This window comes from Eschrichtius robustus, chromosome 5 (assembly GCF_028021215.1).
Source record: "Eschrichtius robustus isolate mEscRob2 chromosome 5, mEscRob2.pri, whole genome shotgun sequence".
Lineage (NCBI taxonomy): Eukaryota > Metazoa > Chordata > Mammalia > Artiodactyla > Eschrichtiidae > Eschrichtius > Eschrichtius robustus.
Window position 1 is genome coordinate 6,744,548 of NC_090828.1, and position 15,271 is coordinate 6,759,818.

General features: G+C 39.1%; 1 protein-coding gene across 2 annotated transcripts in view; it reads left to right on the forward strand.

The window, feature by feature from the left end:
• The window catches only part of USP40 (ubiquitin specific peptidase 40), a 92,907-nt gene that overhangs the window by 1,778 nt on the left and 75,858 nt on the right, over positions 1 to 15,271 (forward strand). For both annotated transcript variants that reach the window (XM_068544196.1, XM_068544194.1), the window contains exons 3-8: positions 2,198 to 2,265; positions 4,220 to 4,333; positions 7,354 to 7,518; positions 9,247 to 9,393; positions 12,072 to 12,215; positions 14,707 to 14,835. In XM_068544196.1, the coding sequence (XP_068400297.1) occupies positions 2,198 to 2,265; positions 4,220 to 4,333; positions 7,354 to 7,518; positions 9,247 to 9,393; positions 12,072 to 12,215; positions 14,707 to 14,835 (767 nt within the window). The remainder of the gene's footprint in view (positions 1 to 2,197; positions 2,266 to 4,219; positions 4,334 to 7,353; positions 7,519 to 9,246; positions 9,394 to 12,071; positions 12,216 to 14,706; positions 14,836 to 15,271) is intronic.

Genomic DNA, 15,271 nt, shown 5'->3' on the forward strand with positions numbered 1-15,271 from the left:
GGGGAAGGGTTGTCACATTCATACAGTCCACAGTCGTTTATCTGAAGTTCTGAAATCTGGAAAACTCTGACAGCCTGACCTAATAATCTGAACTTGCTTGGCCTGAGAGCTTGACCTGCTGTGAGGCTGTTTATAGTCTTCATTATCTCACTTGGGTGAGCAGTCAAAAATTTGTTACAGGAATATTAAGTCCTTGATTAATAGATATTGTTTGTCCCAGACTCTGCTGGGGATGTAATGTTAACATATTGAACCCTTTCTTCGTATTACCTTTCTAAAATCTGGAAATTCTGAGTTCCAGAGATCCAAGGTGTTAGGTAAGGGGCTGTGTATAAGGAACAGAAACCCACTCAAAGTAGCTCAATTAAAAGGGAGGTTTACTGTGAGAATATAGGGGACTCTCCTAGAAACCACCTACAGGAAGCCACCCTGACCTCCTTGGACCCTTGATTTCTTGCCCCTATTTTTCTCTACACGTTTGTCCCATTCCTCCTCTGCAAACTAGCTTCCTCCACAAGGGTCTTAGGCTCTGTGTTCCCTGGAGGGTCTTAGTCTCTGTGTTCCCTTGATTTCAGTGTGAAGATTCCTCTGCCTTCACATGGCCCTGATTGGGGGCCCCCAGCTACGAAGCTCCGTGACTGTAGCTCAGCTCCCCACCATGTCTCCATATTCTGAGGACAGACAGCCTGGCCCATCCTGTATCCAGTATCTCATCCCCTTTCCCACCACTACCAAATTTAGCAAAGTTTTGTGACATTTTCTGTTGCTTCTAAGCTTACAGAGACTTCTTGCCGCCAGAGATTTAGTGTATAATTACCATTATCCCCTTCCAGGGCCATTCTACTGGGTCAAAGTGCACGTGGATTTGAGTGTTGCCTCTTGTCTGTGACTCCATCCACTCCATAAAAATATCCCCCCAGTGCCTTCAGTAGTTCCACCGTTAGAAATTTGGAGCATGAATAAGCGGGTTCCTAGGGAGGTTAAGTTTTTCCCAAGTTTTAGTATAATTGAAGTTCAAGGGCAACTTAAAGTAGAAAAGTAGCCTTAAGAAGAGGGTGAGGAAGGCGACTGTTGGGGAAGGCAGGCAGGTCATGGAGAGCACCGCTAAGAAGAAAGGGCTCAGAGCCCCGGGCCCCCTTCTCTCTAGCAAAGGGGGTGGCTGGCCAAGCACATGGGCCGACACCTTAGCGTGGCTCGCACACTCCTAGTAAGGCGTAGCGCGGGTCCTGAAGCTTATAGAGGAAGGCGTACAATTTGGAAAGGGTAAGGACTGGCAGAGAACTGGGCAAATTTTTGGAACTTTTTGGAATCATGTTTAAAGGAATAGGACTAGATTTGGCTCCACTGTACTCCCAGATCAGTGTAGCTGGGAGTAGTGGGAGACGATTGTGGAAGGCTTTGTACGGTTCTTATGCTTCAACCTTTATGTCTGTAACCTTCCTGTAGTGTTTTTCCCAGTTCCTGCCAGGAGCTCAGGAGGAATATAACGTAACAGTAATCACTAAGGCAGCAGTGCAACACCCGTCCCATCCCTTCTCTCCCTGGATTATATCACAGTCTCCCAGTAGGTGTTCCTATCTGTTTGAATACAGACTTCCCAAAAGATTCAGATATGCCCCACTGGGTGGCATACCCAGACACTGAATTATAAACAAATTCTGGAGACCGGCACTGGGTTGCCAACGTCTTTTTCCAGGTAAGGTCACCACCATCTGTTATTACCCTCAACGCAGAAAAGATATTTTCATACCAAAATGGGAAGGGCGTTATCTCAGAGTTAAAGGTGCTCCTTCTCCTGAAAGAATGGTTGGAAGTCTCACGTGTGGCTTGTAAACAAACACGTGTGACACAATTATATATTGTGTATTTCCTAGTATTCCTCATGTGGCTTTTGGGACCCACTGCCATAGGCAATAGGAAGCCACCAAAGATTTCTGATGTTACGGTTTTTATATGTATAATTTTCCTTTTGCAGCTCTCCCTTATTGAAACCTTAGCTTCCCACTTTCTAATAGGGTCAGTGGTTAAAAATAACGTTACCAGAAAGCAAGATGTGTAGGGTAAGGGTGTAAATATTGTCAAGTCGTATTTCTGAATCTTTAACTGATTTTTACTTACTGGTGGCCTTGGCTTTCTAAGACAGTTTTCAAAAATGAGATAATGTCATTTACATGTGTGATTCTACTTTTTTGTTTAGAAGCTTTATTTTCTCTTGGCCCGGAAGAGCTTGGTTCGTTAGAGGATAAGGATAAACCTGACGCAAAGGTATTAAAATCTTTGATTCACAGGGGTTTTTTGGAGTACTGAGGAAATGTTTTAAGGAAAGAATTAAGTTGCTTATTCATAGGAATCAATAATTTTATTAATTACCAAATATGATCTTTATTTTCAGAAAGTGTCTTGGCCTATACCTTACTGCTAAGGGAACTGCCCTTCCAACAGAGAATTACTTATGCAGATGCAATGCCGCTGCTGCTTTTTAGACATACCTCTCTCTGCATTAAGGAGATACTCACGAGTTGTCCGCACTAGCGTGCCAAAAAGTCCGCTTAATGCACTTACTTGTAGCAACAACAAAAAATAAGGGGCCAGTATTCTTTCAGTTTGGTATTCTGGAAGTAAACTGAGTGAGGGATTGGTTTACTGTAAGTGCGTATCTAATCACGTTTCTCCCTTGCTTAAACATCATTCAGAACTTTATCACCCTCAGACTAAAATCTGTACTTTTTCTTTTGGCCATGCTGTGTGGCATGCAGGATCTCAGTTCCCCGACTAGGGATCAAACTCACACCCCCCAGCAGTGGAAGCGCTGAGCCTTAACCACTGGACCGCCAGGGAAGTCCCCTAAAATCTGTACTTTTTTTTTTATAAATTGTTTTTTAATAAATTTATTTATTTATTATTTACTTTTGGCTGTGTTGGGTCTTCGTTGCTGCGCATGGGCTTTCTCCAGTTGCAGCGAGCGGGGGCTACTCCTTGTTGTGCGCAGGCTTCTCATTGCAGTGGCTTCTCTTGTTGCGGAGCCTGGGCTCTAGGTGTGCAGCTTCAGTAGTTGTGGCTCGTGGGCTCAGTAGTTGTGGCTCGCGGGCTCTAGAGCACAGGCTCAGTAATTGTGGCGCATGGGCTTAGTTGCTCTGCGGCATGTGGGATCTTCCCGGACCAGGGATCGAACCCGTGTCCCCTGCACTGGCAAGCAATCTCAACCACTGCGGCACCAGGGAAGCCCTGTACTTCTTTTTTTTTTTTTTTAAGTAAATTTATTTATTCATTTATTTATTTTTGGCTGCCTTGGGTCTTTGTTGCTGAGCGCGGGCTTCTCATTGTGATGGCTTCTCTTGTTGCAGAGCACAGGCTCTAGGCACACGGGCTTCAGTAGTTGTAAGTCGTGGGCTCTAGAGTGCAGGCTCAGTAGTTATGGTGCACGGGCTTAGTTGCTCTGCGGCATGAGGTATCTTCCCGGACCAGGGCTCGAACCCGTGTCCCCTGCACTGGCAGTCAGATTCTTAACCACTGCGCCACCAGGGAAGTCCAGCCCTGTACTTCTTAATAAGAGTCTTTCATGATCCAGCCCTGGATTCATGAGTGCTTCTCAAACTCCCCGTGTGGCAAAGAGCCCGGTTTTTTTGTTTTTTTATTCCCAATCTGTTGCAGATCAGACTTTCATTGGATATAATAAAAATGCTGTGGCAATGCAAAATTGCCATAAAGTTTTCTAAAGGCTTATTCTCAGCTTAGATATTTAAGTCCAGTCTTCAGATCAGGCTCCAGGCAGCCTTCTCAGGGCCCTGGCCCACAGCACACAGGCAGGAACAGGCGTGGCGCCAGCAAGAAGAAAGCCACGCAGGGTGCAGCCAGCCCTGTGAGATACTTGTGACTGGAAAATTCCTCATAGGGAGTATGTCTGTATCTTAGGTATTTTGGAGAAAGGATGAACTATTAGAGAGTTCAACTACTGTCAGTCTGTAATTAATTGGGTGGTTTATTAGGGCCTGTTTGGGTTTTAATACTGATCTGTGATATGTCAAGATAGCTAAGAATTGTACTGAATTAAAATTTTCAAAGAAAAATGAATCTTCATTCACCCTTTACAGTATTTATAAATTTTCTCCCGAGTGAACTAAATGAACTAGGAGGTAGGAGAAAATTAGTATGCAGTTCTTTTAAAAAGGCCCAACCAACATTTAAAAGATATTTAGAAATGCATTTTTTTCTCATTCAGGTCCGAATCATACCTTTGCAGTTACAGCGGTTGTTTGCACAGCTTCTGCTCTTAGACCAGGAAGCTGCGTCCACCGCAGACCTCACTGACAGCTTTGGGTGGACCAGTGATGAGGTACGAAGGTCAGCTTCTCCAGGGAAAAGTTACCAGCAGTAAAGACTGAACACTGGCTTCATAAAGTTATCCAACTTCTCCTTTAATTTTGTCTTATGGTCTCAAGATATTGTTTAAATATTTACTTCTAATATTAGATAATTACAAACCAGTAAAACATTTTTACACACTTGGCTGTATCCAGGATTTTATGAATGAGTGTGATTTGGGGTTGGGGGAGAGGGTTGAAGATACAGGGAGAAGTATAAAAGCTGGTTTTTATAATTTCTACCATTTGTATAGTCTAGTTGAGATATACCACCTGTTACATTAATGGAAATTGCCATTTTTATAGCAAACTGCTTATCAACTTAAAAAGCTGACTGGCAGTAATTCTGTCTGCCTTTATGGCATGCTTGTGTGTTTGAATCTGGGTGTTCCAATTTGCACATTTGCTTCAAGCAAAACAGTGAAACCATTCTCGGCAGGTCTTTTCATTTTCACTGTCCTGCCTTTCTCCTGACTGTCTTCATTTTCTTCCTGTATCCTCCTGCGTGTGGACTTCCTCTTGTTTTTTTGTTTGAGTTCCTAAAGGGTATTTCACTGTATACAAACACCAAACATTTGTCAGCACTGAGATGTGTGTTGTCGATATTGGTGAGCTGTGAGCTGTATAAAATCAAAGCTAGGCCTGCGGTCTTCATGGAACAGATGCAGAGATGAAGGCATGGGAGACCATCGCAGGGTTTAAAGAGACAGTGATCAGAATAAGGGTATGTTGCCTTCAGAAGTAAACTGTCAACTCTTGTCTTTTAACCAGAAACACTCATTAACTAGGTGGTGCTATGTGGGTAAAGAGGTAGGGCTTGGGCTTGGCAGCACAATGAGGTATAATACATTCCCTAAAGAGTGTGTGTTAAGTTTCTGGTGTAGGGCAGGTGCTTAGGGTTAATTCCCTTTTTCTTTCCTTGTTTTAAAAAAAAACTGCTTGCTTTTCTTTTTTTTTTTTTTTTTTTTTTAATAAAATTCAGGATAGTGGTTACCACTAGAGGGGATGTCATCATCGTGGAAGGGTTTTTTGTTTTTTTAAATTAATTAATTAATTAATTAATTTTTGGCTGTGTTGGGTCTTCGTTTCTGTGCGAGGGCTTTCTCTAGTTGTGGCAAGTAGGGGCCACTCTTCATCGCGGTGCGCGGGCCTCTCACTATTGCAGCCTCTCTTGTTGCGGAGCACAGGCTCCAGACGCGCAGGCTCAGTAGTTGTGGCTCACGGGCCCAGTTGTTCCGTGGCATGTGGGATCTTCCCAGACCAGGGCTCGAACCCGTGTCCCCTGCATTGGCAGGCAGACTCTCAACCACTGCGCCACCAGGGAAGCCCAAAACTGCTTTCTTGAGATATAATTCTTATGCCCTAAGCTTCCCTCTTTTAAAGGGTACAATTCAGTGGGTTTCTTTAGTATATTCACAGAATTCAACAAGCATCACTACAGTCAATTTTGGAACATTTTCACCACCCCAAAAAGAAACCCTATACCCATTACCAGTCACCCACACCCTGCATGCCCCTTCCCCTGAGTCCCTGGCCACCACTAATCTCTCTGTCTCTGTGGATTTGCCTATTCTGGACACTGCACAAAAATGGTATCGTATAATATGTGAACTTTTGTAACTAGCTTCTTTCACTTAAAGTAATGTTTTCAAAATTCATTCGTGTTGTAGTATGTATCAGCACTTCATTCCTTTTTATTGCCAGATAATATTCTGTTGGGTGGGTATGCCACGGTGGCTTGTGGTTTTTTTTAATCTAGTCATCAGTTGATGGATTTCCCTTTGTTTTTGGTAATGAGCTTCCTCTCAATTGCTGGCTTCATAATTCTTAAAAAACTGTGAAAACTTGATTGACTGATTGACTGATTTCTAAATAAAATCTTGTAGTAAATCCTCTAGGACTGGACCTGCAGTGGTAGAGAGGGTCTCTGAGGCACCTTTGCCGAATTTAGGATTGTTCAGAAACAGATCTTGAAACTTCCGCAAGTTTTCTGTCCCATCAGAACCAGTGATATTGGAGAAATTTATATCATCTAGTGTCTTGTGTGTTAAAAACTAAGAAAGAGATCCCGAGTCCCACATGTTACTCCAGCTTTCATCTACATTATCAGCTTCTCTTCACATGACACTTATCTTTAAAGTCATCGTCCCTCACTGCCTCTCCTTCTGTGCCTTCCGTTTGCTCCTCTACCTCCTTCCTACCTTCTTGTCAAGGTCGCTCATGGCACCCTCACGCCAAGACCAGGAGACACTGCTCATCTCTCCGCAGCCCGCAGTAGTAGCGCCACCACCCCTCCGCTGTTCCCGTGACCTTGCTCTCCTGGTTCTCCCCTTCCCGGCTCTTCCTCGGGTTCCTGTGCCGGTTCTTTCTTGTTTTCTCCACTTCTAAGTGTTGGTGTGCCCCTTGGCTTTGGGTTTATAAATGGTTCTTTGGGAGTAGTTCAGCCTCTTCACACACAGTTGCATGATTCATAGATTGAAGCAGGTTCCATCAGAGTTTTTCTCAGTAGCACTGTGTTAGTCTTCCTTTAGTTGGTCTATATATCAAAGCAGTAAATTCTAGTTCTTTTCAAATGCTGATAATTCAGAGTGTTTATCAGTCCCTCTGAGCTGAGATTCCGCTGTGCACACACTGCCGGCTCTTAGAGACTGCTCTGTGCCTGTGTGTTCCTTCTTCCCCTCTCCTCTCTGTGGCACAGCCATGCGTATGGTGTCCCACAAAATAAACGCACTTTCCTGTTTTCAAGTGAATTGAGTTATATGTACACACTGAACACTGTCTGTTTATATTTTCGTTTTGTAGTAAAAGTAAAAATAGGTGGTGATCTCTTACCCTGCTCTCTGCTTGTTTAGCATGGTCATCCTTACATTTGATCGAGGCTTACCTTTGGATTTCTAGATAAGTCTTGTGTTTTTAAACTCATATCACTTTAAAAATCTGTTTTTAAAAATCTGAAGCACAAAATTACATTTAAAAGTTACCTGTTTTATAGGAAATGAGGCAACATGATGTACAGGAACTGAATCGAATTCTCTTTAGTGCTTTGGAAACTTCTTTAGTTGGGACCTCCGGCCATGACCTCATCAATCGTCTATATCACGGAACCATTGTTAACCAGATTGTTTGTAAAGAATGTAAGAATGTCAGTGAAAAGCAGGTGAATATGCAAGAGTGTTTTAGTAATAAGTTAAATCATAAATTGTAATTCATGTAATTAAATCTGTGATCTATACCACATGAGGATTAATGTGTTTATTACTAGAAATAACTTTATCAGTTTTTTTCTTGTACTCTAGCTACACCCAGATTATAAATTTATAATCCAGATTTCTCCATGTAAACTGAAAGAAGTAGATATCTTAAGATGTAGCTTTAATCTTTTATTTAGTACTCTAATATATAGAAAGTAGATTTGGGGGGTGTTTACAAGTAGGGACCAGTGACCTTATGAGAAAAGCCAATTATCATCATGGTTGGTGGTTGGAATGTTATAAAGAAAGTTACTTAGAGAAGTAATAAAAATAGAGAATACTGAGGAATGTTTAAATTGATAATTAGATCTGTAATTAAATATTGGATTTAGTTTATTGATACCCCTCAGAAAGTTCATTTGTATGTGTGTGCTTAGGTTTAAATATTATTTATATAAAGCTATTATAATCCTGTTTAAACTAGTGTAACCTTCAATTCTGTGTCATAACAGAGATTGCCCATTTCATCTAATTGGAAATTTGCTCATGTAAATATAATAATCACTACTTGCGCTACAAATCTTATATAGCAAATGATTTCATCACTGAACAGTTGTCCTTTAATAAAAATATTTTCTTATGGCAAGAATTATAGGAAGTTTCTGTATTTGACTATATGAGTAGAATAATTAAATGCCATTTTCTAAATGTTGCATTAATTGCTTTTTTGGAATATATATGTATATATATTTCTATTTTTTATGAAAGTGTTGGGCATAAAGAAGGCTTTTTGGCCCTTATTGCCTATGCTAATAGAAGGTTTGGCCAGCCTAGTTTGGAAATATTAAGATGTTGTATGTCTTTGGATTACTGTATGATTGACCAGTATAATGTAATGATTCACAAAGTAATTTCAAAACATAACATATATGAAGGCACGTTATAAATTACAGACATTAACTTTTCACATATTTATATTATAAATCATATATGAATGTTACTTTTATTACTTTAGATTTCCACCTTGAACTAATGAATTAGTGCTATTATTTTACAATCCCCATAATCCCTTAAGGTAATGCTGTTGCACAAACATACACACAAAATTATAAATGTGCTTTAAACTTGTCAAATTGTAAACGTTTATTACTAGAAATATGTTGTAATTCAAATGTACTTTTAGTAGAATTGGTAGACTCGCATTTTGCAAAATACACTCTTAATTTTTTAAAAAATACCTTTGTATCCTGGCTCAAAATAATGTTTTTCCTAAACCAGCCCTAGCAGAAGAGGAGGAAGAAGAGTTTACATTAGAGAGTCCAACCCTGGCCTTGCCATGCCAGCCTAGAGACTAAGACAGCACTAATAACCCTGCACGTATACTCTTCTCAATTCATGTATTAAATGGTTTGTCTTATTTCCTGATAAAATAGGTTTCGTTGTATCTACAGTGAACTCGTAAACTGGTTCCTGATATATTTTAAGCTAAGTTATAGTTTGGTTTAGAAAGAATAATTTATTGTTATGAATTTCACAGTATCTAATCAGGAGATCTATACCTTCATATATAGAAAAAATATATGTGTTTTAGAAAAAAATATATCTGATTATTCCCAGTGTATGTATGAATTGGTGATGTGTTTGTGAACCTCTGTGGAATTGTTTTTTCAATGTTATATTCATGTGTATTTCAGGAAGACTTCTTAGATCTCACAGTAGCGGTCAGAAATGTATCAGGTTTGGGAGATGCACTCTGGAACATGTATGTGGAAGAGGAAGTTTTTGACTCTGACAACTTGTACCACTGCGGGACTTGTGACAGGCTGGTTAAAGCAGCAAAGGTAAAGATAGATCCCTGCTTTTTCTAAGGGTGCCTGCTCAGTGTTTGGTAGCAGGAAGGTCCGTCAAGGGAAGTCAACTTGTATGAAGTGTCTTGAAGATATACATGAAGCTCTTAATCAGTACTAAGGATTGAAAAGATATTTACGTTTTATATATATATATATATGTATTTTAATTTTTTACAGTAAAGAATTTTTTTTAAGCTTTCAACCCAGCAGTTCTCTCAGCTTCTTTTTCTCACAGGAAAAAATTATTTGTACCTCAGTGTTTCTTAAATAAACCTTTTTTTTTTTTTGCAAGTTACCATTATGAAGAAGGCAATACATTTTTATTTCTGCCAACCAGGAAGCTTGTTGAGCTTTCCTTTTTTTGGTCTACCACTATACAAATGGCTTTCTTTATTTGCACATTTGCAGTTATTTTACAGTATTGATGTGTGTATATTTCTTCCCTGACTAGCAAATCCAATATGGCCTTTCCTCCTCCCCCAGTTGGAAGTACGTAACTTGCTAATTACAGGGCTTGACAGAGCGTGCCAGGGTTTCTCTTTGTACAACAGAGCAAAATACAGGAAAAAAAGGAGGATAAGATTTAAGCAAGTGATTTGTTTTGCAACGTGGCATCAACTCAGCTGTTGTTATTATCTGCAGTAGGAACTATTTCACTGCTGGCAGATGATATGACAGGCTATTCATTAGCGTGATAACCTTGAACTCAATTGAACCAATGGTTATTGAGCCCTGACTTAAAGAAATACCACTAAAGATGTATCTTTGCAGTTACTCTGTTAAGACAGAGTGTTAGCACTATTCCTAGAGCTGACAATATTGAATTTTCCAACAAAGAAAATGAGGGTTGATTTAGATAGCACACAACATTGATTTGGATCCTGGAGATTATAGGTGAAAATGTAATTAAAAACAATAAACCCCATGCCTGTAGCTTTCACAATAGGATTTGAAACCAGGATGAATTTTATATTGTTTAATATTTATTTCCATCTAGCCTTTGCCCCTTTATGAAAACCAAAGAGAGGTTTATTTTTTGCTTATTTATTTTGTATTTCCTCTTTAGTGTTACAACTACAACCTAATAAAATAAATATAAAATTCAGAGGATGAGGCATCTTGGAAAGACACTTAAACACATTCTTAGTTTTGGTTGACCTTAATTTGCACATTAGTAAAATAAGAACCTTTTGTTAAACAAAAGCAATTCTTGTGTGCACCTTTTCTATCATTGGTTTAATTCTTTTTCAATGGAATTTTTTTGATCTTGATACTTTAAAAATTGCCTTCTAGTTGCGTTAGATTTATTGCCTTCTAAGGTTAGGCTTGGTTGCATTACCTAAATTAATGCAGATCATCTTGTTCTTTCTTTCCTCAGCCACATTATAGTTGAGTTACTCACATTTTTTAGATGTTTTTTTTTGAGCTAGTTTGAAAATCTGCCATGTTGTTAGGTTGCTGTATTTTCATTTAACTTTTCTTTTCACCCACTAGATTTGTAGAATTGTTTTAAATATATTTTTAAGAATGTTAGATGTTTATGATTATGGATAATTTTAAATATGGGGAAGGATTCTTTTTGCCTCCTCACATGCCTTTAGTGCAAGGGGATTGGGAAAAGCTGATGCCTTTTAAATAAAAAGTAGCTCAGTTTAGTGTTTTGTTGTAAAGCAAGGCATTAACACAAAAAATATCTTATTATCTGCTTTTAAGAACTGTAAAACCCCAATCAGTGGATCTCAGCATTTGAAGAGTTAGAGTCCTTTTGAAAGTCTGGTGAAAGCTGTGGCTCTTCTCCCCAGAAAAATACATATACACATGCAATTTTCATATAATTTCAAGGGTTCACATCCATTGAAACACGTCCCCAGGTCACAGGTTAAGAGCTCCGGTTCTTCAGTAAAGAAGAACTGTGTGTCTGCTAGGTAAAGTAGACACAGCGACCGAGGGGGAAGGTGAGAGGTGAAAGGCCAGGGCTCGGGCAGGAAAGAAGCACTATTAGAGGGGCTTCCCTGGTGGCGCAGTGGTTAAGAATCCACCTGCCAATGCAGGGGACACGGGTTCGAGCCCTGGGCTGGGAAGATCCCACATGCCGCGGAGCAACTAAGCCCATGCAGCACAACTACTGAGTCTGTGCTCTAGAGCCCGCGAGCCACAACTACTGAGCCCATGTGTCACAACTACTGAAGCCGGCGCTCCTAGAGCCCGTGCTCCACAACAAGAGAAGCCACTGCAATGAGAAGCCCGCGCACCGCAACGAAGAGTAGCCCCCGCTCACCGCAACTAGAGAAAGCCCGCGTGCAGCAACGAAGACCCAACGCAGCCAAAAATAAATAAACAAATAAATAAATTAATTAATTAAAAAAAAAACACTGTTAGAGGGGGAGCACCCTCATCAGATAGCTTTGTTAGGATAGTGACATTAAAACATATGAATGGGTTGTGAATTTTTAGTTGTAAGCATAAGTGAGTGATGTCACCTTTAGCCCCATAAAATAGATGAGTTTATATCAAGAGCTATATTGAATCCATGGTGATTAGTTTATGTGACTTAAGGACATATTTCTCTTAAAACTGTGTCATAGATCACTTTTTTATATCTTAAGAAACATTATGTATTCTTCTATATAATTCAGCTTCTAAAAATTAAAAATTTTTTCTTTTGACAGTCGGCCAAATTGCGTAAGCTGCCTCCCTTTCTCACTTTTTCATTATTAAGATTTAATTTTGATTTTGTGAAGTGTGAACGATACAAGGAAACAAGCTGTTATACGTTCCCTCTCCGGATCAATCTCAAGCCATTTTGTGAACAGGTTTGAACTATTTTGTTTTGAAATTCTTTCTTTTACCCTCTCAAGATTGAATCTTTTATTGACCTGATTTACAGTTGGCTGAGTGCAGAATCTCTCAGCCTTGGCACTGTTAACATTTAGAGTTGGATGATTCTCTGTTGTGGTGGGACGTGCCCTGTATTGTAGGATATTAAGCAGCGTCCCTGGCCTCTACCTACTAGATGACAGTAGCATCTCCCGCTTCTGCCCCCAGTAGTGACAAAAACGTCTTCAGAATTTGCCAAATGTCCGTGTCTCCAGCGGGGAGGGAAGGTGGGTAAAATTTCTCCCGGCTGAGAACCACGAGTTTATTACAGTTCTTTTGAATTTCCAAAGTATGGATTTGTTCCCAGTTCTTTTTACTAAACTCGCCTTGAAAAATCTTTGCAATGAATATTTAAGAACAGAATTAGAAATGACCCTGCATTAGGAAAAATTACCATTCAGTAGTACATTCCTACTTGGATTTAGTTTACTTTAGATGCAAGAATGAATTACACATATAGAAAGTGAACAAGAAATTGGAATGTCACTAGTGTAGAATTTGTAATCCTTAAGACACGGGAAAGAAAAAGTTTTAAAAACAAATTAATGACATAATCTACTTACTTTATAAGCTATTTAGAAATATTTTCTTATGTGATTGTATACATGCCAGATCAGAGTGATGAGACTGATGCATTTCTTACTACAAATCATTCTTTATATGCTTAAGTCCAGAACATTTATTAGCCAGCTGTTGAATTTCTATGTATAAAAGTAATCTTTTTTCTAAATGGTCTAAAATTCAGGTGGGGCTTTCTCTACTTCAGGCCTAATTACTGAGCTTTTTGGTTTCATTATTATATTAATTTCCATTCAAAGCTTCTAACGTGTTGGCCCTGAGCCTGTTACTGGCACACATAGAATAAACAGGTTTTCCAGAGTACTTCCCCTGCTCCTATTTGCTGCCTGAAAAAAAAAATGTTTTTTCGGAATAATTGAGTTAATTCTCTTTCTTTCTTCCCATCTTTATTGAGAAATTATCGACAGACGTCACTGTGTGAGTGTAAGGTGTACAGGACGAGGGCTTGGTTTACACACATTAGGAAACAATTCCCACAGAACGTTTCGTTAGCATCTGTCACCTCAGAGAAGAATTTTTGTCCTTTCATAAAAAGTAGTTTGTCATGGGAGTTCCCTGGTGACCTAGTGGTTAGGATTCCTGGCTTTCACTGCCATGACCCGGGTTCAATCCCTGGTTGGGGAACTGAGATTCTGCAAGCTGCGCGGTGCAGCCAAAAAAAAAAAAAAAGTTTGTCACATGATTTTGACATATGTTGAAATAACAAAACTGAAAAAAGCAAAACAGCACTTACCTAAGAAATTCACAATAATTTTACTTTCTGATTTCTGTATTAATGAAAAAAATGATCATTTTGCACCTTTGTTTACATCTCTCTTGTTTTTTCCCTGAGCCAGACATGTTAAAAATGCTGCTTACTTAAAAAGTGCAATTTAAGCAAATAAGTTCTTAAATAATTGGCACTCCCTCAAGTAGCATCTATATGCCAAGTATCTCTTAACCTAAAGTAGATTTTTTTAATGCCAGTGTAGGTGTTCATAATTACAGAGCACGTTACTTGTAGAAAAGATTGATCATAGAATTGATAAATCAAGAAAGAACCTGTTCGTTCCACTAAACTGCCTCTAAAGGAAACCAGCTAGTATTCATAACTGCTAAATTCCTGTTATGCGGAGGACTGAAGTGTCAGGAGGGGTGATCGATAGTAGATACAACTCTGACTTTGAGGTGCATGACAATCTAGTTAAAATATAGGACGAATTCAACTGCTAAAGAGCACATTTATAAAGCAGCATAATAGGTTTAATACAAGATGGTTTTTTCTTGCCAAAACTCTCATAGGGTAGTGTGTGTTTTGTTATCACATGGGGTTACATGATTTTAGCCAAAGTACATAAAAATAGCATCTTGTTTGGAGATACATATATATATAATTATTATTTTTTTTTAATATTTATTTGTTTGGCTACGTCAGGTCTTAGTTGTGGCTTGAGGGATCTTTTGTTGCGGTGTGCGGGCTTCTCTCTAGTTGTGGCGCACGGGCTTAGTTGCCCCGTGGCATGTGGGATCTTAGTTCCCCAACCAGGGATCGAACCTGCTTCTCCTGCATTGATTGGAAGGTGGATTCTTAACCACTGGACCACCAGGGAAGTCCCTGGATATATGTTTTTATGTTTAACTCAGAGGCACAATTTGGCATAGTGTGATTGGTATTAGATCAACGATAGATAATTTTCAGTCTAAGAATTAAGAATTTCAAAGCCGATTATTCAAATTTATCTTAATTTACCCTAAATAACAATAATAGTGAAGTTTCTTACTAACTTTAATAGTTGAAATTTTTTCCCCCTTTGGTTATGTATCTTCTTATTTTATGTAAACTATCAATGTTTGTGCTCTTTCTTGTAGAGTGAATTAGATGACTTGGAATATATGTATGAGCTCTTCTCAGTTATTATACACAAAGGTGGTTGCTACGGAGGACATTATCATGTGTATATTAAAGATGTCGATCATTTGGGAAACTGGCAGTTTCAAGTAAGTATAGAAATTAGATTAAAAGTATCTTTGCAACTTTTTCCTTTTCTACTCCCATTATTTTGGTCAGGCTAATCTTTTGCCATTTATTATATATTCACTCTGTAGAAAACTTATAGACACTGAAAGTTAATACAGATAGAAGTTTACATTTTTTGTTTCTAAATAATTTCACACTTACAGAAAAATAACCAGCATAGTACAAGCACCTCCTGTATACTCTTCACCTAGGTTCTCCGGTTGTTAAACATCTTGCCACATTTGTGCAGGCACATCCTCTGTATACAGACGCATGCACACACACACAGTTAACATTATCATTATCAGTGCTGACCACTAGAAATAAAGTTGAAGGCATTAGACCTCTTTACCCCTAAATAACTCAGTGTTTATCTCCTGAGAACCAGGACATTCTCTTACATAAGCGTAGGCCAAA